Source organism: Cucurbita pepo, chromosome LG18, assembly GCF_002806865.2.
Source record: "Cucurbita pepo subsp. pepo cultivar mu-cu-16 chromosome LG18, ASM280686v2, whole genome shotgun sequence".
In the NCBI taxonomy this organism is placed as follows: Eukaryota; Viridiplantae; Streptophyta; class Magnoliopsida; order Cucurbitales; family Cucurbitaceae; genus Cucurbita; species Cucurbita pepo.
In genome coordinates this window covers 6,822,417-6,846,849 of record NC_036655.1, presented here as the reverse complement: position 1 = coordinate 6,846,849, position 24,433 = coordinate 6,822,417, and the positions used below count along the sequence as shown (strand labels likewise).

General features: G+C 38.0%; 5 protein-coding genes across 10 annotated transcripts; 1 reads left to right on the top strand and 4 right to left on the bottom strand.

Moving 5' to 3' along the window:
- The first annotated feature begins 3,132 nt into the window (after window positions 1-3,132).
- On the top strand, window positions 3,133-7,895 carry LOC111779807 (alpha-dioxygenase 2). 2 transcript variants are annotated; one of them, XM_023659960.1, is made up of 12 exons: window positions 3,133-3,251; window positions 3,332-3,439; window positions 3,531-3,676; window positions 3,770-4,030; window positions 4,181-4,330; window positions 5,040-5,173; window positions 5,290-5,503; window positions 5,724-5,869; window positions 6,050-6,277; window positions 6,388-6,590; window positions 6,696-6,939; window positions 7,469-7,694. In XM_023659960.1, exons 3-12 carry the CDS (start codon window positions 3,584-3,586, stop codon window positions 7,692-7,694), a joined length of 1,899 nt encoding a protein of 632 aa, XP_023515728.1. In that variant the 5' UTR covers window positions 3,133-3,251; window positions 3,332-3,439; window positions 3,531-3,583. The 2 variants fall into 2 exon arrangements, with proteins under 2 accessions (XP_023515728.1, XP_023515729.1); XM_023659961.1 differs by having other exon boundaries at window positions 3,133-3,439; window positions 7,469-7,895.
- A 74-nt stretch (window positions 7,896-7,969) lies between these two features.
- On the bottom strand, window positions 7,970-13,735 carry LOC111779808 (actin-interacting protein 1-2). Of its 4 annotated transcripts, none has more exons than XM_023659962.1 (7): window positions 13,183-13,735; window positions 12,777-12,938; window positions 11,621-11,807; window positions 9,656-10,078; window positions 8,939-9,346; window positions 8,475-8,781; window positions 7,970-8,317 (listed from the first exon to the last, which is right to left on the bottom strand). In XM_023659962.1, exons 1-6 carry the CDS (start codon window positions 13,578-13,580, stop codon window positions 8,524-8,526), a joined length of 1,836 nt encoding a protein of 611 aa, XP_023515730.1. In that variant the 5' UTR covers window positions 13,581-13,735; the 3' UTR covers window positions 7,970-8,317; window positions 8,475-8,523. The 4 variants fall into 4 exon arrangements, with proteins under 4 accessions (XP_023515730.1, XP_023515733.1, XP_023515732.1 ...); XM_023659965.1 differs by having other exon boundaries at window positions 7,982-8,349; XM_023659964.1 differs by having other exon boundaries at window positions 7,982-8,321.
- Window positions 13,736-14,489: 754 nt separating this feature from the next.
- On the bottom strand, window positions 14,490-16,620 carry LOC111779806 (uncharacterized GPI-anchored protein At4g28100-like). The gene is made up of 2 exons (XM_023659959.1): window positions 15,813-16,620; window positions 14,490-14,982 (listed from the first exon to the last, which is right to left on the bottom strand). Exons 1-2 carry the CDS (start codon window positions 16,476-16,478, stop codon window positions 14,644-14,646), a joined length of 1,005 nt encoding a protein of 334 aa, XP_023515727.1. The 5' UTR covers window positions 16,479-16,620; the 3' UTR covers window positions 14,490-14,643.
- A 595-nt stretch (window positions 16,621-17,215) lies between these two features.
- LOC111779804 (AT-hook motif nuclear-localized protein 16-like) lies at window positions 17,216-19,421 on the bottom strand. Its single transcript, XM_023659958.1, has 4 exons — window positions 19,229-19,421; window positions 18,428-18,551; window positions 17,745-18,158; window positions 17,216-17,664 (listed from the first exon to the last, which is right to left on the bottom strand). Exons 1-4 carry the CDS (start codon window positions 19,398-19,400, stop codon window positions 17,289-17,291), a joined length of 1,086 nt encoding a protein of 361 aa, XP_023515726.1. The 5' UTR covers window positions 19,401-19,421; the 3' UTR covers window positions 17,216-17,288.
- Window positions 18,923-23,881, bottom strand: LOC111779803 (mitogen-activated protein kinase 9). 2 transcript variants are annotated; one of them, XR_002812736.1, is made up of 12 exons: window positions 23,341-23,703; window positions 21,677-22,085; window positions 21,462-21,589; window positions 21,322-21,381; window positions 21,092-21,241; window positions 20,726-20,881; window positions 20,499-20,636; window positions 20,341-20,414; window positions 20,060-20,161; window positions 19,555-19,798; window positions 19,229-19,437; window positions 18,923-19,100 (listed from the first exon to the last, which is right to left on the bottom strand). XR_002812736.1 is itself a non-coding variant. In XM_023659957.1 (11 exons), the coding sequence occupies exons 1-11, from the start codon at window positions 23,701-23,703 to the stop codon at window positions 19,363-19,365; spliced, it is 1,899 nt and encodes a 632-aa protein (XP_023515725.1). In that variant the 5' UTR covers window positions 23,704-23,881; the 3' UTR covers window positions 18,923-19,362. The 2 variants fall into 2 exon arrangements, 1 of the variants encoding a protein (XP_023515725.1); XM_023659957.1 differs by having other exon boundaries at window positions 18,923-19,437; window positions 23,341-23,881.
- Window positions 23,882-24,433: the final 552 nt, after the last annotated feature.

Here is a 24,433-nt window from a genome sequence, read left to right as displayed (position 1 = left end):
TTAAAATCACTTGTGTGAAGATAATTATTAAAATTTATTACAAAATAAACTAAAAAATTAAATTTTAAGTATATAAGTGAAATTTAAATTAAGATTGAATTAGTTAAAATTATTTTAATAAAAATAAACCAATTAACAACGATTAATCCTCTAAAATTAAATTGTATAATACAATTATTGATCGTACTTTATTTAAAATAATTGTTTAAATTGGAATCCAATTTATAAACATGTTTCCAAATAAATAAATAAATAAATAAACTAGTGGGCTTATAATGGGCTTGTGAGTTGGGCTTTATGAATTGGGCTTGGACCCCTTCATTTGGGCTTGCATCTAGAAGAGGCCCTTCATTTGGGTTTGTTTTTTTTTTTTTTTTTTTTGGGTACAAAAGTTTTAATTATTAATTAATATCTCAAAATTTAGCATTGACCTCTAAAATAATAATAATAATAATAATAATGATAATAAATTAGATGATTTGATGGGTTTAAATATGAATTGCAAAGCACCAAGTTGGTTGCATGCATTAATTTGAATATGGACTAATTTTTGTTGAAGGGCCAAAGTTGCTATCAACTTTGAAAGTGAATAATCAATAATGGCACCATGTGGTATCAACAAAACAATACTTCCTATCTATATCACCTCTCCCCCCCCTCATTCAATATCAAAAGTTTTTTCCCCTCAAAATTATCAAATATTCAATCTTTTAGGGTCGTCGATGGGTACGTTATTTATCTTATTACAGCCATTCACGTAGTTTTTTTTTTATTGTTGTATGAATGAATATACTGAAAGATTGCACTCATACCCGTAAAACCATAATGGTTGATATTCCTTTTACTTGTACCGTCTATGAAAAAAATAGAAACTTTTGTGGATAAGAAAAAATTCATACTGCAAAATGAACAAAAAACGAGCGTTGCTAATAGGCGTTAGTGTCCATGGACCATAAGACCTTTAAAGACGATGATCTAATTAAGGGCACGACAAAATGAGACGTTGAGGCAGCTTAACTATACTATGAGAAGATTGTCGTTTTTTTTAATATAAAGTAAGTATAGTATGACACTGCTTAATATTTGTTCTTATGAACGACTTCTTTACGATATAATTTAAACCCTAATTATAAAAAGACTTAGCTCATTCGGGTGTGTTGGGAAGATAAGGTTTGAGATTTTATGGAGAAATCTCATTGATGGCAAGTGGGGAAGAAAAGTAAGAGTTGGATTGAGAGACGAAACAGGTGGTTTTGACTTTCGAAACTAATTAATTGAGTGGGCCATCCTGATTCAACGTTCACCTAATCTTCAAAGGATCTCCGACCAATAAGGTGATAATGCATGCTTGCACATTTACTTCTCGGTTCAAAACCTAAGTGACACTATGTAACTTAATCAGTTTCGATAAAATCAACCTTTTTTAAAGAAGTCGTTCTGCCTTGATTGTCATGGGCATATACAGGTCCCGCTTTACCTTCGCCTACCGTGAAAATAAAAGTTCTCTTATGATAGGCCCTCCCAGCTCTCGAACGTTATTTTATCTAGGACTCTTAAAATGGGTAATTATCATCCGTCAAGAAAACGATCAAGGAATTCCCTATACAGATACAGTATTATTGCACGTCTTGAATAAAGTATCGGGCAATCAAAGCTTTTAAACGATCCCACCTTGCAACTAAATATTTTATCTATTTATTTATTTTTCTGACCATTAAAATTATTATTTTTTCTTTCTAAAGTCAAAAATAAATTTTGAAGAAAATCATATATATTTAATGCTTGTTAAATAAACGGACAAAACGCAGTACATTATTAATTAAACGACACTTTTTTTTTCCGACTAACGTTTGACTTTTGGACCAAACAAATTTGACAACTGTCGGATGGCCATAAATCCACGCTGGACAAGCTATAAATTGTCCTCTTCCACGTGGCAAGCAGCCCAGGTTTGACAAAGTCAAAATGAATTTGTCACCTACACACAAATAACAATAAAAATGATCAACCTCCTCAAATAAGGTTGTAATGAAGCTCCTTATTTATTGAATTTGGTTGGAAAGTTCATACTCTTAAATGATCCATCGTCAAACGTTATATATACTACTCGGTGTTTTATATTTATAGTCTAGATCGTATCCATACGTTAAAGGAAAGATAAAATAGAAGGAACTTATAATTGTTCGTCAAACGTATCACGATCTATATCACACCCATATTGTTAGAACCGCAGAACAACACACCCTCGAACCAGATGAACACAAATAACATAAGAGAAAATATGCAAAGAGAAATATTGACTTAAGGTTTATATCGATGACTTCATGTATGTATAAGAAATAATACCGTACTTATTCGAAGCATATCAGGCATATATGGTTCAATTTACTAACAAATATAACCATCTACTATATATAACTATCTATTGTTTTACCGGATAGTCTTTTACTGGTTTATATTACCATTTCATTTAACTATGTATACTATAAATAAGCAGCAGAGTCCATAACTTAAGACATTTATGCAACCCGAATAGTTGCAACACAGTAAAATACATGGTGGTATGTCGAAACATATCTCCATTGTCAAACCGTGATGTCTTATATCTCTGATCTAAACCCCATATACAAAATGATACACTCCACTTAGACTCGAATAGTAACGGGACGAAGGACATGACTGTCATTTAGTTGTCTCTGCCAATAGACCGTAGTATTTCATACATACCTATAGTTTAGATCACACCCAAACACAAAAAAACATACACAAATTCGACGCGTAACAACTTTGATATGAATAGTTATATCCAATGAAAAAATAGAAATTTATAGAAACGATAAAAACATTTAGGACCATAAAGAAAATTTTAATAAAAAAAAAAAATATTGTGAAAATTATTTATATAATTAATTTTTATATACACTTTTAAATTTTGACGTCATTTTTCATCATATTATAATATTTTAATAAAGAGAAGGGAATTTGAACTTACCCGACCCATACCGATCATATCAAGTTTTTCTCCTCAGAAGATATCATCATTTGGATTCATCTGTGAGGAAGAAAAGCAAAATTATTGTGAAAATATCGACAGAATATTAGGATATTTTTGTGAAAGGTTGATCGAGATCATCTGGCCATCAATTATTGCAATTCCCAGCCACAGAAAATGAAGAAAAAGGGGGAACGAGAGAATGAGATGATCCAAACAGAAGAAGAAAACCCTTTGAAAGAGTCGAGAGATTTGTGAAGTAAATGCAGTTTCAAGAGAAAATCGCCTATCATTCTCTTAACCTCAAACGTCTGATTCTCATTGTTTTCCCTCTCACAGACGGAATCGAACTGAAAATTAAGTTCCCAAAATGGGAAACGGAGCCGTGTGAGAAGCGATCGGAGCAGGTATCAATGAGCAATTAATGATGCTAAAGGCGGTGGACAGGTTTGCATGACTTCCTCTAATTTCTATCTTCATAGCCTCATTTCTGTATATAAACACATTCAACACTCCATTGCTTCTCAAATCGAACTAGGTTTTGGGAAGTTTATACTCATTCAGTTGATTTAGAGGAGATTTAGAGGAAGAATGGGTACCTCTCTGTTTTCTTCTCCCTTTGTTCATCCTCAGCTTCAGCAGATTGTGGCCAAGATGACTCTACTGGATACCCTACTGTTTTATGTTAGTTTTTTCTTCTTTGTAACACTCTTTTGGCTTCTGTTATAGGAATTTTGGCCTGAAATTTGTTGTGGGTTGTGTGTTTGATCTTGATAGGTAGTTCATTTTGTGGACAAGCTTGGGTTATGGCATAGGATGCCGGTGTTTATGGGGCTTGCTTATTTGGGGCTTAGAAGGCACTTACACCAGCGGTATAATCTGTTGCATGTTGGATCGTTGTATGGCCAAAAGTATGATCATCAACAGTTCTGCTATAGAACGGCTGATGGAAGTTGTAATCACCCTTCTGATAGTGTGGTTGGTAGCCAGGGGACTTTCTTTGGCCGCAACATGCCTCCATCTACTTCTCCTTATGGGGTAATCTTTGAACTTTTGTGTCTGTGAGTGCCCAATAATTAGCTCTTCTGGTTGCCTTGTGGCATTCGAAATGGTTCATGGACTGCTGTCTTGATATGCAGTGATGGAAAATGGTACATTTATGTGTTGGTATATGCTATGAATTTTCAGGTACTTGATCCTCATCCAACAGTTGTGGCCTCAAAGCTACTGGAAAGGAAGAAGTACATTGACAATGGCAAGCAATTCAATATGATAGCTTGCTCGTGGATACAGTTCATGATTCATGACTGGATTGATCATTTGGAGGATACCAAACAGGTAATGTTCATGAGAGCTATAACCTGATCATGGCTTAATTGATTAGGCACAAGGATTAGAATATTGATATTGATATTTCAATTTTATAGATTGGATGGATATCGAGATCCCATATTAGTTAGAGATGGGAATGAAACATTCCTTATAAGGGTGTGGAAACCTCTCTCTAGAAGACGTGTTTTAAAACCTTAAGGGGAAGTTCAAAGAGGAAAATATCGGCTAGCTGTAGGCTTGACAAGGGATATCAGAGCCAGACACTGGGCGGTGTGCCAGCGAGGACGTTGGCTCCCAAAGGGGTGGATTTTGAGATCCCACATTAATCAATGAAAGATTTCTTATGCTAGTGGGCTTGAGCTAGAATTTTTTTTGTAAAGTAAAAAATTTATAAAATTTATTTAAATTAATAATTAAGTTGTTTGTACTTCCAAACTAAGTTCTAGATCTTGTTTTTAGTGTATATCTTCATATTGGGATTTATAGATGATATTATTTTATGTTTTATGGATATTTATAAAGGATATCAAAGATATCGATTAATCCTTACTATCAATGTTGATCCCTATCCATGGTTAGGCATACCCTCAACCAAACGGGTCATAAGGTTCAAATAAAAATATACGAAGTTAAGCAAACTTCGACCCGACAAACTAACAACTTTTGAGTTTGAAGAAAAGAGTTTGACACTGATGCCTTCGAGTTCGTTGAACAGGTGGAACTTAGAGTGCCTGATGAAGTTGCAAATGGTTGTCCATTGAAGTCATTCAAGTTCTTTAGGACCAAGGTGGTTTCAACGGGTTCACCTTACCTCAAGACTGGGACTCTAAACACAAGAACACCTTGGTGGTGAGTAATCTTAATCTCTCATATTTCATATACGCTATGAGTTGAGCTACTTTGAAATTGTGCTTCGATTGACGTTCGAAAAGGGCTCTATGTGACTTCTGCTCACGTCTGAGTAGGGATGGAAGTGTAATATATGGCAACAATGAGGAGGGGATGAGGAGAGTAAGGGCATTCCAAGACGGAAAAATGAAGATCGCAGGAGATGGGCTTCTCGAGCATGATGAAAAAGGCATACCCATCTCTGGAGATGTTCGGAATTGTTGGGCTGGTTTTTCCCTTTTACAAGCTCTGTTCGTCAAGGAGCATAATGCTGTATGTGATATGCTAAAAGTAAGTTAAACTTCTCACTCCATTGTCTATGATATATGCACTTCAAAGAAACTCAAGATTCACAATGATGCTGATTTTGCTGCATCAAACATCCTTTTCTTTTCCTTTTCAAACTTTTTGTAGCTCTGCAGGAACGACTCCCCTGCTTTCGATTGTGATTTATAGGAACAGTATGATAGATTTCAGTTGAATGACTAGTGATTTTGCACTTACTTTTCAGGAGCGTTACCCAGACTTCGACGATGAGCAGCTCTATAGGCATGCTAGATTGGTGACTTCAGCTGTAATTGCTAAAATCCACACCATTGATTGGACTGTAGAACTTTTAAAGACTGAAACTCTTCTAGCAGGAATGAGAATTAACTGGTAAGACAAGTGAGGAGACTTAAACAAGTCAATCTAGCTTAGAAAATTTCTCCAAGTGCTCTGAGAATCAGAGGTAAACTTCCTTGGGGAGTTTCTTTTGCAAAAGGTTTCTTTGAGCCACATACTTAGTTTTTCTTAATCGTAATCTGATAGAAGAACGACTTGTCATGTTCTATCCAGGTATGGATTTCTGGGAAAGAAGTTTAAGGATTCGTTTGGACACATTTGTGGACCAGTACTCAGTGGATTGGTTGGTCTAAAGAAGCCAAGGGATCATGGAATTCCATATTCACTAACAGAAGAGTTTGTGAGCGTCTACCGAATGCACTGTCTTCTGCCCGACAAATTAGCTATCAGGGACTTGGATTCCACCAACTCAGATTATAGCGACCCTCGTGTCATTGAAGAGTATCTCCTCTTTTCTCTCACTTATGCCTCTAGAAATATTGTGAAAGTTCATAAAGCAGACTTAAAAACATTCTACTTTTTCATGATCGGATAAGATATCGGTTTTTCAGGGTGCCTATGGAGGAATTGGTGGGAAAAGAAGGTGAGAAAAGGCTGGTAAAATTCGGAATGGAGCAAATGTTGGTATCAATGGGTCATCAAGCATGTGGATCTCTCTCTCTCTGGAACTATCCATCATGGATGAGAAACCTTATTGCCCACGATGTCGACGGGGATGACAGACCAGATCCAGTTGACATGGCTGCCATGGAAAGTAAGACTCTTAGATTCAAGCAGGAAACAAAATTGCTTTCCTTTTTGTTCATTCTGCTAGTCAGAGCTTTTGGGTGCTAATACACAGATATGTAATGGTGATCAGTTTTCAGGGATAGAGAGAGAGGCGTTGCAAGATACAACGAGTTTCGGAGGAATTTATTGATGATTCCCATAAGCAAATGGGAAGACTTGACAGATGATGAAGAAGTTGTGAGTGCCCTTGAAGAGGTGTATGGCAATGATGTTGAGAAGCTGGATCTTCTTGTTGGATTACATGCTGAGAAGAAGATTAAAGGGTTTGCAATCAGTGAGACTGCCTTTTTCATTTTCCTTCTCATTGCTTCAAGGTATGCACTCTGCTATTTATCTCAACAATGAATAGTAGTATGCATAGTAAAGTAATGAAAAACCAAAATGTGGTTGGAGAGGGAATGAAATATTCATTATAAGGGTGTAGAAATTTCTCCTTAGTAGACGTGTTTTAAAACCTTGAAGGAAAGTCCGGAAGGGAAAGTCCAAAGAGGACAATATCTGCTAGCAGTGGACTTAGGTTTTTATAAGTGGTATCAGATCCAGACACTGAACGGTATGTCAGCGAAGACGCTGGGCCTCCAAGGAGCATGGATGTGAGATCCCACATTGATTGGAAAGGGAACGAAACACATTCATTATAAGGGTGTGGAAATCTCTCCGTAGAAGAGGCATTTTAAAACCTTGAGGGGAAGCCCAAAAGGAAAAGTCCAACAAGGACAATATTTGCTAGGATAGGAGTGGTAATAGTAATCTTATACTTTCTAAAAAAACAAAAGAGAAGAGAGAGTGAGACAGTTATAGATACACCGAACCTTGATCGTGATGCTAATTTCTGACGTGCAGGAGGCTGGAGGCTGATCGTTTCTTTACAACAAATTTCAACTCGAAAACCTACACAGAGGAAGGTCTGGAATGGGTTAACAGGACAGAGACATTGAAGGACGTAATTGATAGGCATTTCCCTGAGATGACAAAGAGATGGATGAGGTGTTCAAGTGCATTCTCCGTCTGGGATTCTTTGCCAAACCCAACAAACTACATTCCCTTGTATCTCAGACCAGCCACATGAATAATTTCCATCTCACCTAACCTTTTCAAGGCGGACCTGCATAAAATGTATCTACTTCTAGCATCCAAAAATTAGCTCACAAGAAGATGCACCGATGGATATACTTGAAGGCAATGATATGTATATACATACATATTGAGGTTGCATTTCAATGCTTTTCGCTGTTGCATAGTCCTATATGAAATATTTGTTTTGTGATCAGTTCAATGCAAAATTTGACCAAGCAGTTGAATATTTAGTAACGAGTAACCAAATATATAAATGAAGGTTCCAAGGATACCAAAAAATAGTATTTAAATGAATACGGCTTTCATATTAATTTATACACTAAAACACTTGGCATAATAAACAACACGCACATGCTCAACAACAAAACATTCCAAGACTTGAAATTTCATTATCATCAGCAACAACGGCATGAAGATAATGGAATAGAAAATAATCTTAAAAGTGGGTCCATGAAGATCTTAACTTTTAAACTGAAAACCAAAAAGTTCCATCAATCATCAACCACTGTGGCTCACTCGAATTCTTCAGGAAGAGATCTTTCGAATAATGTGTCGATCATGAACTGTACAAAAAATCAACTTTGAACACCAACCACGAGAAAGCAAAACCAATTCCAAGCTGCAAAGAAGCTCAAAGCATCATCATTCTATCAAAGTAGCATGATGCCTCAACGATAAAAGAAAAAAAGAGAAGCGGGCTCTTAAAATCCAACATTCTAGTCCAGTAAATGAGATTTAAGCTCACAAAAACAAAACCCATCAAAATATTCACCTGAATATCTTATTTCTGACATTCATATTCTCCGTTTATCCAGTAGATATCACTGAGGAACCAACTTCCAAACACGAACGCAAGCATCCTCACCAGAGCTCACCACGCTATAGTCATCTGTGAAGGCCAGACCGTAAACCCCACCCAAATGAGCTCCCTTTATTGTTAGACGATTGGATGCTGGCTTGTCGATCTCATATATAATGACACATGTATCTAATGAACCAGTCGCAACCTTGGTGTTATCAGGAGACCAAGCGAGGCAATTTATCCGAGCAGTGTGATACAACATATTCTTAAGTTTCACCTGATGGTAATAAGAAAACAAATACTGGTCTAAGAAAAAACCACATCAACTACCCAGACTTTCAAGCAGCCGACAATAAAACAATTTCAATCCAGAAACCGCACTAAGTCATGCCAAGAAGTCAAAAGCAAAGTACTTATGGAAGGTGATAAACTACCTCTCGGGATGCACGATCCCAGACAATAGCTTCTCGGTTGAGATCTCCTGATGCAAACATTGAAAGATCTGGGGAGTAGCGTATCACACTAACAGCTCCTCTGTGTCTCTCAAGGGTTGCTTCTTCAGTGAGGGAGTCGCCAACAACAGAATAAATATGTAATTTACCATCTTCCCCACCTATAATAGCCTCACTTCCATCAGGCGCAAGTACAGATGCTGTCACGGTAAAGCCAAGGTTGATGGTTGACACTACTTTTGAGCCACGCAGTAAGACAACTCCAGAATCAATTGAGACCAAAGCAAGTTCAGGAGAAAGAGCAGCAAGCGTCAAGTCCTTTGGTTGACTTCCAACATCAATAGCTTCTGCTTCCCCACACTCACCATTCTTGATAGAAACTCTCCATACCTGGAAATTTGAAAGAGAGAAAAAAATCAGTAAGGATTTACATGAATTGCAATACAGAAACTGCATAATCAGATACTTTCTGAACATGTGCCAGAAAAAGTTGCAGAATAGGATGGTGAGTTCACACACAGGCAGAATTTTAATCGAAGTACAGGCCTTCATTCAATAAGGAATAAACAAAAAGGCAGAAATTATAACACCTTCATTGATAATGCCTACTTTCTACCATTTCTAAGATGGGAAGAATGAAAGATAGAAAACACGGAAATTAGCAGACTTATTATGCATTGCTCAACTTAACGTAATCACCTTGTTGTCGAAACCAGATGTAACAAGTTCATCTTCAAGAGCTGCAAAACATTTGATTTGAGAATTTTCTCTTCTTTGCAACTTGCCACTGAATCCAATTCCTTGGATCCATTTAATAATCAGCCCATCGTAGCTAGTAGATAATATAACTTTAGGGTCACTTTTAAGAACAACTAATGAAGTAACATTCTTCATATGTCCTGATAAGATGACCGGGGTTTTTTCAAGATCATTAGCTGAAAACAAGCTAATAGTTCCACCAAGAGAAACTGTGACAAGATGTTGATTCTGCCATAAACACCCAACTAGCATATCATCAATTCCACCAGTGCCAGGAGAAGTCAAGGTTTTCACCAACTTCCCATTACCATCATCAGATATCACCCAGACTTTTGCTGTCTTGTCGGCAGAGACAGTCAGCACCTAAAATATACGATTACAACTGAACATTAGTAGATATTATACAAAATGTAAATGACCAAAAAAGCCAAGCGAGGAAGAAAAAAAGAGCATAACATAATATCCTGTCTATTACAAAGTAAATGAGACCAAAGAGAGAAATCTCAACTCTGAAATTGTCTCGATAGAAAATGTCTACTGATTGCAAATGTCAGACAATTTAAAGAGGCATAATTTATTTTCCAACAAATAATTACCTTAATTATTGATATAAATATTACAATTTACAAGAACAAGTACCATACTAGTAGATAACATGGGACAGAAATCTGCATTAATGGATTAAGTTAACCAATAAGATGAACCTTATTAATTCAAATAACTCTTACTTGAAATAGACAAATTTGATAGCCATGGACACAAAAATGAACGAGTCCCGATGCAATTAAGAACTATAGGTTTCCCTAGTAGTTAATACGGGCCAATGTAAATAGTAATGGAATCAAAGGGAATATGTCCAAGTCATGGTGGTCATCTGCCTAAAATTTAAGTAGCTTTTTTTTCTTTTTTTGCAACTAATTGTAGTATCCCATGAGAATAGTTGAGAAACATGCAAGCTAGCTTGGTCGCTCTCGAATGTAAAAAAAAGAATGTACATATCTCAATGCAATTGGAAGAACCATTTTTGGTACCACCAATTCAGCGAGGAACTGTGGATCTTTTAAATTTATCAAATATGACTGACTTATTTGCTAGTCTAAAGTTGTGAAATCGGTGTAGTTTTGGATCTTGAGGTAGCCTGGTGAAGTTCAGCGTACACAAACTAATATCCACAAGTAATGGTGTAAGGAACACTTGGCCAATAAAAGAGTTGCTTTGTGTTTTTTTTTAAATATCTGGTAAAGTGCGCTCTCCCTCACAATGAGGTGTCTCTTAAGAATGTAGTAAGACAGAATACTCCAAATTAAAAGGCATGTCCATGTCATAAGCAGTACAAGTTTGCCTTCCGTTGCACACTCAACATAACAATGCGGTAACCAAGCTCCTCTTAAAAGGAACAGAAGGCATAATTTTTAAAGAGGTAGTGGGGAGAAAATTGAAAAGAAAAGCTTCAAGCAAGCATTAATATATACACTGGTGAAATATCTCAAATAAGAAGAAATAATCGTGGCAGTAAAGAGAGAAATTAATCATTCATTCATCTTCATCAAAGTATGAGACAAAGATGCATAGATGAATTCGAAAACAAAAAATGATATTATTAACATTCAAAGTTCTTTGCACTCTTAAAGTTCCAAAGAAAACTACAAAACTGAGGGAAAAAATTATGTAGGTAATACCTATATCCAACTATTTTAATTAAACAAAGATTCATATATTGTGCAATTCCATTAAAAAGTTCAGAACTTTCAATTTAATTTCGATTTCACAAAAATTTCAAGAAAAATCTATTATTTGTCCAATACTATTATGAAGATTAGTAACTGTCTTTCATACAATTCGAGGATTTATCAATATTATAATCATAAAGTCAACGGAACATCAAAAGAACCAATCTATACTAACCTGTTTTCCATCCGAACTCCAGCTGACAGCATAAATACTGCCTTTATGCCCATCATCGGGAGAGAGTTCTCCCATCTTATCCCCGGTCTTCGCATCATATATTATACCCTTCTTGTCAGAGCTTACACTAATGAACTTGCTGCCATCTGGAGAGAACCTTACACAGTTGACAAAATTTGAATGGTTCCTGAAGGTAAACGTACCCCAAAGGTTTTCATTGATGGCTTTAAAAATAGATTTAAAAAGAAATACAAATTTCGAAGTTACAATAATAAAACCTTACGGAGTATAAACATATCACCTTACAAAGTAAACATAAAAATAATGAAAAAGCAATATGGGTATTAGTCCAGTAGGGGGATGTGAAGAAGGTTGAGAGCATGTCTTGTAGGATTGGTTGGTCAAATTGTTCCAAACTATCCTCAACNAAAAAAAAAAAAAAAAAAAAAAAAAAAAAAAAAACTGAACCCACGTATCTTCACACATATTAGGATTAATACTTCCCTGTTTCTTTCTCTTTATTTTGCAAAAATTCCTTGTTTCTTGATCAACTCCTTCTCCACACTTAAGCTGAAGGGAAAAGCACCATTAACGTAATTTTTTGTGTTTGGCTTCCATTTATTTTCGCTCCTCACAGTTTTAACTCGATCTAAAGTATTCTAACATTACGTAACTGCAAACAAGAAAAAAGAAGAAGCATATATCTCAAGACTACAAGAAAAAAAGCACAACTCTAGAGACTAGCAACACAAATTTTCATGCATTAGGTGACCATTGTCAGCATTGCGTTCCGAAAGTGATAGGCTCGATACAATTGGAGTTCGCTATAATGTCTTCCATCAATGTGGATGGAAGGTACACTATGAGATCCCCAATGGTAAATAAATATGCTAGGAGGGGCAAAGATGAAAATTTTCCTTAGTTAGCTGTTAGCTCGGTTGTCTGTTTTACATTACGCTTTCCGTGTATTTTTTGGGATCATCTCGACTTTTGTGTATTTGGCCAGTGGTTAGTATATCTGTGTTGGAGAGAACCACCCTCTCGAATCGGGAGGAATCTGGTTTAAGCATCTTTGTGGTCAATGTGAAATCCTATTAAGGGAAATCCTTACATACATACGGCATGCATTTCGCGTAAGAGAGAACAATTAACAAACCTGAGAGATAGCTTAAATCTAAATGGCGGTCCTTCATAAAAATTCACTAGGAAATCCTCTCCGCAGGTGGCAATGCGAAAGGGTCTTGTTGGCTTAAATCCACAGCTTAAAACCCGCCTAGAATGTCCATCAAACTCGCCGACGTTCGTGCCCGAATCCCACCTAATCATGACAAATAATAGTGGGTTAATCAGGAAAGAGACCCAAAACAATTAGAGCACTTTCAATTCCTCGCAAGGTCTTCATTTTCTACGGTATACATGAAACCTAATACGAGATCAGACATTCATTACGTGGGCCAATTAAAGAAGAAGAAGAAGATGAAGATATATCAGACATGTAACAAAATTCCTAAGAAAATTTGGGAGACTGATGAATAAGGAGAAAATAAAGGCAACAAACTCACATAAAAGCACGCACTAACGATTTCCCTTTCCCCTCGCCACAAACCACAATCCTCATTCCATCAGGAGACCATTGCAAATCATCGATCCGCCCAGTCAAAACCTTAAACTCCTTCTTAAGCACAAAGCCACTATGAGTTCCCCAAATCCTCACAGTCCCGGACACATCAGCGGACGCGATCCACTCGCCATTCGGCGAGTACCTAGCAACCGTAGCCGGATACGCATGCTCAGCATAAACAGAGACCTCGAGAGGATTATCGAGATTGAGGATTATGACGGATCGGCCATTGGTGTAGAGAATAGAGTTGGTTTTGGGGTGCCCGGAGATCAAAATTCCTCTGCCTCGCTCGGTAGATGGCACGCAGGCGTAAGTCTCACAGAGCTCCGCCGTCGCCATGATCAGAGCAATGAAGAAGAAGAAGAAGAATAGAAGGTGTCGAAAATGGCGAAAAGGAGAGTCAATTTGGGAACTGTGACCGTGAAGCGCACGAAGAGGGCGACAACGGTGCAGAAGGAGGACTTCTTACAGACTTGCCGGTAAAAGCCACAGTCCCCGCGTCTTTTTATTATTATTAATATTTTATTTTATTTTTACCTTTTTTTTTTCCTTTAATTTTATTTATTAATATATAAGCCTTTACTATTTGGTCCGCGCGTTAATTTATTGGTTCCCTAAATTTAATGAAACTCCCTCATCAAAACTACACAATTATTTTAATTATTGTAATTAAAATAATTACAATAATGACAAAACTCCAATCCAAAAACCCTAATGACGGGCGGCATGCTTAACACATGTAAGTTAATCGGGAAGTGGTATTTCCAGTGGCGGACGGATGAGTAACGCGTAAGAACCTGCCTTTAAGAGGGGAACAACAACTGGAAACGGCTGCTAATACCTCGGCTGAGGAGCAAAAGGAGGAATCCACCCGAGGAGGGGCTCGCATCTGATTAGCTAGCTCTAAATATATGTCATATTATCACGAGAGAAATGACTGTCCAAGAAACACTGAAAATAATAATTTAAGCCTTTGGCCATTCATATCAATGTTGTTGTTGCAGCTTGTCGATGGTCACTATCACTCGCTCGCAATCGACAACCGAAACAATATCGGAAAACGAGGCCGGTTAGTAACCAAATTTATAATTTAATTATTAAAAGACCAAATAAAAATAATTTTTTTTTAAATATAAGAACTAAATTTAAATTTTAAAATATTAAAAAAAAAAAAAAAAGCAGGATATCTTATCTTATCTATATAATGCATAATGCCACTGAAACAAGAGCACATGCAAATTTTTAAAATTTACACAAAAAAGCCCATTTCAAGGACCTAAGCATAAATATTACTAACCCAGAGGACTAATCAGAAAATATGCATTTTTTCCAATCAGAACATAGCAACAATCACAATACACAAAAAAGGGTCACAAATTTCCAAGTGGAATCATTCCTAACCTCATTGTGTAGAGCCCAACATGAACAGATTGAACATCAAAGCAAGCCAAACCAGGCCAACATACAATGGTGCCTGAATGGGGATTGAAACAGAGCTGCCGGAGATCTCAGCCGAGTCGACAGCCAGAGGCATCCCGTCGCTGTTGAGAGTACACGACCGGGGATCCGACCCGTCTTTGCTCATCATTTTAGCTCGAAGCACCGATGTAACGGTGTGGATATATGCCGTTCGGTTCTTGGCAAGCAGCCATGTTAGACCCATCAGCTGACACTCCTTGTGGTGCATTTTGATGGTCCTGTTCTCTGGCTTGCTTGAATTCAAAGCTTCCTTGTTGTTGAGCTGCATTATGTTAATGAACAGAACCAAAAGTGTTCAAAGCCTATAAGGTTGATTTGACACTCAACTTTCCATATACAATAATCAATGAATTCACATTAAATGATATGATCTGCAGATTTCATCAGCTAAACAGAGAATGCCAGACATCATATTCATATTGACTTGATCTTGAAGATCAAGTGAGCTTGTCATGGTTCTTCGCTAGGGTCACCACCTAGGGGCCGGTTCCAGTTACACCGCTAAACGATATTGTCTTCTTTGGACTTTCTCTTTCGAACTTCTACTCGAGATGTTTAAAACACGTATGCTAGAAAGAGGTTTCCACACCCTTATAAAGAGTGTTTCGTTTTCCTCTCAAACCGATGTAGGAACTTACAATCCACGCCCCTTTAGGGCCCAGCGTCCTCTCACACTTGTTCCCTTCTCTAATCAATGTGGGACCCCTTAGTCCGATGCCCTTTAGAACCCAACATCCTTACTAACACACCGCCTTGTGTCCACTCCTTTTGGGGCTTAACCTCCTTACTGACACTTGTCTAACTCTTATACCATTTATAATGACACAAGCCTACCACTAGCAAATATTGTCCTATTTGGACTTTCCCTTCCGAACTTCCTCTCAAGGTAAAACCCGTCTTCTGGGGAGAGGTTTCCACACCCTTATAAAGGATGTTTCGTTCTCCTTCCCAACCGTTATGATTCCTTCCATTTGAAACAATCCCAAAAAAATTCTAAGTAGGGTTGCTTGCATCTTCCTATAATGTTCTTCATAAATGCAGAAATGAAAGTAAAACAATGAGAAAAATGGGAAGAATTCAGTGAAAGTTGACCTGATAAAGAGTACTCAAGCATTTGGAGCAGCCACCAAGGCCTGGAAATCCATTGGCATTGCTACTACTCAAGCAATTTCTCTCCAATCTCTTCACGTTTCTATCTCCTTCAAGAATCCCATCATGGGTCAGTGAAAACGCCTCAGGGCAGCTCAGAGGGTGCAATCTGATCCCACAATAGCAATAAACCACATCACAAGTTTCATTAGGCTTCATTAGCTCAATACCCTTTTGATTCAAAGCCTGATCCAAGTTACTGACGCAAGTTTCGGAGTCATCGGGGAGCAGGGGCAGGTCATACGACGGCGCTGTGTGACCTGGAGCGGCGCTGGCTCGAACGGGCCTCCGCAATGCGGTGGCAGAGTAAGCGGCGTAGAGCCAAGCGGCCAAGACGGGGCAGCACCGGCTACGGTGGAGATTCCCGGAGACACCCCCTTTTGAGGGACCGCAAGCTGTCTTAATCCCATGGAAGAGGTCGTCGGGGAGGTCCAGGCGGCAGCCCTGAACGTCGGACTGTTCTGGGAATGCCGGAATAGTAGCCGGCGACGAGTGGTTCACATGAAATGGGTGGATTGTTAGTGGGTCTGGATGGGAGAGAGAGAAGAAAGAAGGAAAGAGAGAGAAACAAAGAGAGAAGAGAAGAAAGATTCGTGGGAGTGAAGACATTGGTGAAGAGAATGGGATTTAGGGAAAGAAATTGAAGAATGAGTAAAGTTTGGTAATGGCGGAGGAAGGGGAAAAAAATGGAAGCAAAGGAGGAGGAAGAAGAAAAAGAACAATGGGTATTTTGCAAAAATACCCTCCAAATATTTTGATTTTTGAGAAAAGACCCCTTTGAAGTTTTTCTTGGCATGTGAAAAGACCAATTTACCCTTTCTTATTTAAATTTGGACCTAGCTCCATAATTTTAAGAAAGCAAACGTCTATTGCACTCCATATTGTGAAAACTCACGTCGGTTGAAGAGGAGAACGAGACATTGCTTATAAAGGTGTGGAAACTTCTCCCGAACAGACACGTTTTAAAACTATGGATTGACGGTGATACATAACGGACCAAAGCGGTCAATATCTGCTTAACCGTGGATTTGAGTTGTTACAAATGGTATTAGAGTCGACACTGGATGGTGTGCCAACGAGGACGCTGGCTCCAAGGGGGGGTGGATTGTGAGATCCCACATCGATTTGGAGAGGCAATTAAGTATTCGATATAAGAATGTGGAATCTCTTCCTAACATACGCGTTTTAAATCCGTGAGGCTAACGACGATACGTAACGAGCCAAAAGCGAACAATATCGGCTAGCAGTTGACTTGAGTTGTTATAAACGATATCAGAGCCAAATACCCGAGGAAAAAAGGGTACTTTTTAAATTTTTAATATATATTATATTCTGTAATTTGTAGATCCACTTGGTAATATTTATTAAAAATGTATTTGTTGAGTTCTAATACAGAGTTCACTAAACATATGATAGAGCTCAAGTCTTTGACATGGTTCTGCCCGCCGCTGCCCAAGAGTACAATTCCGGCGGAAGTGCGCTGTTGGTGATCAAATTCTGCGGCACGCCATACAGATCCGACACATCCACGTGGTGGTGGCTCCGTCCATGTTGGCCGTAGTGTTGGCTCTGTATAGCGCTTGCCACTTCTTCGTCGTCCGACGGCAGGCGGTCGAATGTTGCGTTCATGAACGTCGCCGCCATGATCACGACTGGGCCGGAAGCAATGAGCGCACCCACCACAACTCCACCGACCACCTGCCCTTGTGCGCCGGCCAAGTAAATCGTCAGTCCAGTGATCCCCGACGGCGCTGGCGGTGGAAGAATCGACCCCAACATTGAAAGGATTTCAAAACTAATAAAAAAACGATGATGGTCACTTATGTTTCTGGTTCTTAACATGGTATCAGAGCATTATTCTTAACAGAAATTTACCGTCCATGAAGAGTAACAATGGCGCCGGAGGAGGCAGCCTGGCGGAGCGTGACATTAGTGACGCACCCACTCCCACTAAGAATGCAGAAGCCACGCTGCTTCCTTCGAGCAAAGTTCGAGAGGCTCTCATTGACATCGCACCCAGAACTAACCTCAATCGCATGAGCTCGAAGCGCATTGGCGCTATCTCGAGTAACAATAATTGGGGGTTTAGGCTTATTTTTGGACCCGGCAGGGCGGCCCCGCGGGCGGCGGAGAGCATGATCGGTGTCCGGGGCCGCCGAGATGGGCGGCACAGCCTTGGGAGAGACAAGAGAAGAGGGATCAAAGGAGGCAGGTCTTTGTTGGTGATTGGTGGCGTTGCCACATTTTTCAGGCTCGTGGTCTTGATCGCCGCCAGTCATTTGCGTGAAGCTTATAAGAAAAACGTAGAAGAAAAAGTGAGGTTAAGTAGAGAATTAGAAGAAGAAATGGTTTAAGGTTAGGAGGAGATTAAGTAAAACCAAACATAAAAAACAATGGTAAGCTGTCTTAAGTATGTTTTGCTTTCCACTGCCTACCTCCCAACTGACTTGGTTCTTCATGTTAATTGTCTTAGCTCAAAACATAATCATTTTCTAATGAACTATTATTCTAATCTAAGCTCTACAAACATATGCAGTGGATAAGCACGCAGGAATTACCGTTTCGATCGAAAAAAACATTGACCCTGCCCTGTCGGAGTAGTGTCAACTACAACGCCATGATATCTGGTTATTTGAGTACGAACAAGTTGTTCAGGATTGTTGGGAGGGAGTCCCGCATTGGCTAATTTAAGGAATGATTAGAGATTTATAAGTAAAGAATAAATCTCCATTGTTACAAGATATTTTGAGGAAGCCAAAGCAAAACCATGAGAGCTTATACTCAAAGTGGACAATATCATATCATTGTGGAAAGTCGTGATTCCTAACATAGTACTAGAGTCATGTCTTTAACTTAGTTATGTCAATAGAATCCTCAAATGTTGAACAAAGGATTATGAGTCTCGAAGGTGTAGTAAAAAAGTGACTAAAGTGTCGAACAAAGAGTGTACTTTGTTCGAAAGCTTCAGAGGAGTCAAGTCTCGATTAAGGGGAGGTAGTTCGAGTGCTCCAATAAGAAAATAAGAAAATGCCACACAGAGATTTGGTATCTTAGAATGTGATGCTCAGTAATTTGTTGGTTCATATTAATAACATACATAACCAGAAAACTTCTCAATATTCATCATCAATGGAGTTACAAGCCTGTGAATAGTAGTGATCTAAGCCAAACAAGGATTTGTGATATATAAATCCAATGCCTGGTGGTGTTCATGCTACACGAGGTAACAACCTGAAATTGGCCCTTCAAAATACAAATAAATAAAAACTACATGGAACCATGTTCTTCTTTTTCTCAGTAATACAAAAATTGTAATGAAATAATGGGAGGAAAGCCTACTGTAAGTTAGCATCACCTACCTGACTTGGGAGACTTTGCTACACACTCTGCCTTGTAGCCAACATGTCCTTTTCGGAAAATATATGCAAAACGAGCAGCCCCGTCGTCGCTTTGTGCCACGCTTTCAAGGGATCTTACAAGGTAGTATGAAATATCAAGCATGCAATGCTGAAACCTTTTGAGACAATCCATCAACTGCCTCGTCGTTCATCTCCATAATCGGTTCCTCCTGCCATTCATTGAGAACAAACATCAAAATACTAGAGATATGCAAGACAACTTCTTTGGTATATATATTTAGAGAATCCCACATAGTTTTCTATTGTTCTTTGGTTAACTTTTTTACCTCTAGGTCGTTTCTTGGTTTAACAACTATACATTTAGAGGCACTAATGCTGGCACTCTTCAACAAGCTACGAGCACTGTAATTTGCCTTGTTTGGTCCATTTTGTTCGTAACCGTTTGCATGTTCCGAAGTATCCCCTGTCGACCTTGGGGGACTCTGAAGAGATGTAGCAACATGTGCACCATTTCTTCCTTCTAAATCATTGTGTTGTTCGACCTCTTCTTTTGGTGCACAAACCCTTTCTCTGGATAAATGTAATACATGAAACAGAATCACAGAATGAAAAAGATAGTAACATGGATTCAATCCTATCTTATTATTCACTAAATTTTTCGAGGACAGACAGCTTTATTTGTGCACTCGAGTCATTCGGACTATGAGTGTCGGTTGGGGCAGAGTCAAGGGGCAAAATTTCACATTCAGTCATATCATCAGCTGTGAGATTATGATGATTATGTTGTTTCTTTTTCCAAAGAAGAAGATGATAAACATTTCTTGATCTTACCTGGGCAATGAAGCATGCTTTCTTTGAAGTGGAGTACTTCTTTCGCCCTTTCCATAATGTTCCTCTAGATGTGCAAACTGGCGTTTGAAGCGATCGACACCGCTGAGTATATTAAGGGGAAAAAATGTTAAAGTCTTCACACCTATTTCAACCTATGAATCCAAAAACTCATTCCTTGCATTAAACTAACAAGATAGTATGGTATAACACACACACACATGTATATTTCTTAAAAACCTTTGAATTTTCCCAAAAGGTTAACAAGGGTAATGGATTTTCACCTTGGGTACATGAAACTAGTTTGTTCTCCACTGCGGAGATATTCCTGTAGCATTTGAGGATGATACTCCAAGATCTGTTAACGTCAAACAAAAAGATCAATGAAGTTATATAATGATTTTGCTAGTTAAAGCATCAAGCATCTAAATTTAGGGCAAACCTCTCGATAAATTAATTCTCTAACATCCTCTTTTGTCAACTTTCTTCTCTCAAATTCGAACTCGAGTTTTGAAATTGGTTGTGTTGATGGTTCGCGATCCACGTTGGCCAAACCATGAAAATAAGGATCAGCTAATGCCTGGATACATCACCATAGAATATTATAGAAAACGAGTCACTTCATGCAAATATCTATAGAATAGACCTGGCATTCATAACTTCATTTACCTCTTCAGCTGTGGGACGGTCTTTGGGATCAAATGCAAGGAGACGTTTAAGCAAGCGAAGAGCCAAGGGATCGGCATTGGGGAACTTTTGTGTGAGAGAAACAGGCTGCTTTCTCCTCATATTACTAATGTATCTTCTTGCCTTTTCATTTCGAATCTGCAAATATAATGGAAAGGTTGCCATGAATAGACATTGTCAAACGGATCTCAAAAATATTTGAACACTTGATGTCTCAAATATTTGGGGAACTCCTGAGCTGATTGCTTTGATCATTAGAGTTCAAGGTAGAGAAGTTGGAAAATTAAAGAACCTTCACAAAGAGAGCAGATAATCAACATATATGAACATTGGGATCTTATAACAAACCTTGGCAATGGACTCGGCAGAAGGCGTGCCAAGCACATCAACCATCAGATCCAGTTGGTGCACCACATTTTTCCCAGGGAACAGTGGCTTCCCAGTGAGCATTTCCGCAAATATGCATCCAATGCTCCACATATCAATTGCAGGAGTGTACTGAAAAAAGAACGTACGTATCATATAACAAAACCTGCTCGACCACAAGAATAGAGTAGTCGAGGTGCAAAGCAACTTACTTTTGAGAAAAAAGAGCCACAAAGTTCATGAGCACGATACCACCGAGTTGCAACATAGTCCTTCGAAAGGACGAATAATAATCAGCAAAAGCAAAACGAGAGAGAACTTAAAAGAAATTAGTTTCCACAATCAATCTTACAGTCCAGAAAATAGCAGATGGAGCATCATTAAACGATACACGAGCAAGTCCAAAATCACATATTTTCAGTTTGCAGTCAGCATTAGCTAAAATGTTTTTGGGCTTTAAATCACGATGAAACACATTTGCTGGAAAAAGAAAAAGAAAAAGAAAAAGAAAGTTCATCAGTAAATTTGAAACGAAACTTCCAAAGCAAATACTTGGAGACCACCAACCTGTATGTATATATTTCAGACCACGAAGAAGCTGGTACAAGAAAAACTGATGGTGCTCAGGAGAGAGATCATCGTTGGCCTTAATTACTTGGTGAAGATCAGATTCCATCAATTCAAAAACAACATAAATATCTCTGAATTCTCTCCGTGAAGGAGGAAGCATAATGTGCTTTATTTCTACTATATCAGGATGACGGAGCAACCGCAGGAGTTTAATTTCTCTTAAAATTCTTGTGGCATCAGAAACATGCTCGAAAACGTCATTAATTTTCTTAATTGCGACCTTCTCATCAGTATGCGTATCAATGGCCGAACCGACTACCCCATAGCTTCCCTTACCAATTATTTCTTGAACCTGATATCTGCTGGCCTCTCCATACTCTGTGAAAAACTCTGTTTCCAACCCACCCTATACAACATTCAAACAACATTATAACATGAGATCAAAAGATTTTACATGAAATTATGATTTGGAAGTTATTGATTCATACATGAGCTTTTGTTGTTGAAAATTTACTTTGATTATTTTGTGTTGTAAAAGTACTTGATTCACATGTTTTACTCGTCATGTACGAAAATGTTTTGCCTTGTGACTGATTTTCGAAGGAAAATATCTATGTCAGTGGTAACTCCTGTGAATTGAGTCATCGATGAACGGATGTTACACATACGAAATGCTTATATATGTGATAAAGATGCTATAAATCTCACAATTGCCAAGGGCCTAAATATATTAACAATCCCACAGTTCTTTGTATAAGAATCAAGAATCCCATAGTTGAAGACACAATTTCCACATCAAGAGGCTAATTTCTTCTTCACTGTCAATAAGTTCAGGAAATTTTTTTGAAGAACTCATTTTAAGGCTGAAACTCTTGGAATTAAAACATGAAAATTCCCAAGTTAACTTAACAAGATCATTAACTAATTACTTACCAATTTAACATACAACAGTTCATCACATATATGATACAACTCAACAAAGAGAGTAGTATAGAAAATCATTGTTATGCTGGTAATTGATTGAGGAAGACGACACGGGCAGGGGAGCGTTTGACTCGAACGAGCCTCATCACTTTAAAACAGAAAGAAACAAGAGTCCAGGACAGCTCAGTTGAGAACATTGCAAGCAGAAGACAACAGTGATGGGGACTTCAAATAATTCCAAAAACCCAGTTTCTGTAAAACAGTAGATTTAAAACGTTTCGGTGGCGAAAAGTGGGACAATTTTTTTATTGGACAGAGTTCTTAACTTTTCAAAAGCTAAAGAATCGTCTTCCTAAATTGAATACTTCCACAATTTCAACTGTGGCCAATCAAGGCGATGGGATAGCAAAGCCACGATATCTTCCACCAAAACCCTATGTCAAGAAAGTGAAAGAAAAGTTTACTGGAAGATAAAGTTTCAAACAGCAATCCAGAAGTTTACCGCTCAATCTTTTCCTCGATCGTCAAACGAACATACCAGCAAAACGAAAGGATCAAACAAGAAGAAGAACAGGGAATATCAAAATCATCCGTAAACTAAAGCAATTTTAATAAGAAAAGAACATACAAAGAGCTAGACAGAGACGCTATCTCGGATCCATAGGATGAGAAAAGCAAAACGAAATGAAACACAGATCTCCAGATCAATAAAAAAAAGAAGAAACAGCAAGAAATACCTTCTTGTGGGAGTCCATTAAAGCAGGAGGAGGAGGAGGAGGAGGAGGAAGCGGAGCTCTGAAGTGATTGGTCCGCTTAGGAACTTTGATGAGCTTCAAGGCAGAGTAATCAAGGTCCTCCTCCTCAGGTAATTGCTCGAGAATCCCTTCTCCTCCACGCTGGGTTTGTTTCCGTTTGGGACCAATAGTCGATTGGGCGCGCAAATCGCTAGTCACCAATTGGTCACCATTAACAACATGATCGAGCTTATCATGATAAGGATAGCTGAGATTAGAATCAGAAGTAGGATCAGAAGAAGAAGACGACGAAGTGCGACGTTGAAACCAGCGACGAACACCGTCCACGAGAGTTCCACTCCCCATAAAAGGAAAGAGAAAAGGGTCAGAGAAATCGGGTTTGATCGAAATCAGAGTCTGTGGATTGAAGCTCCAGCATTGCAACGCCACGCTCTGCGCTACAAAAATGTTTGATCTCCCTGATATCCCGCTGCCTCTGCCATCTCTGCACTTCCCATTGCCAATTATGAATTCATCTCTCCAACTATATAACTTCAATCTCCAATCTCTTAGTTATCTAAAATTGTATTAATTAATTGTTTGAGTTAAACAATAATAAAATTATAATTAGTTATAAAAATACTTAATCTATGTGTATATTAACAAAAATTCATCAATTATTTTTAATTAATATATACTTTTTATTTATAATCTGACGAAATTAATTGTATTTAGAGTTAACTTTGTATTATAATAAAATGAATTAAGATTATATACATTTTATATTTTATAAATTGAATATTTGGATTAACATATTAATTTTTTTTTATTACAAAAGTTAAAAGAAAAAAAAAAGAGAGAGAGAAAAAAACTCATACGTCTTCTCATAATTTTTTTTATTATTCTTTTAATTTTCTTTTTTAATACTTTATTTCCACTTTCTAGAAGATATTTAAAAAATAATAAAAGAAAATAAATTTTAAATTTTTTACTTTTTAGGACTTTTTCTTTCAAGTTTGGACGGATTGCGATTGTGAGACACTCACTCTCCAACGACAAGTGAGTCAAGCCCATTCGTTCTTATATCGCCTATGGC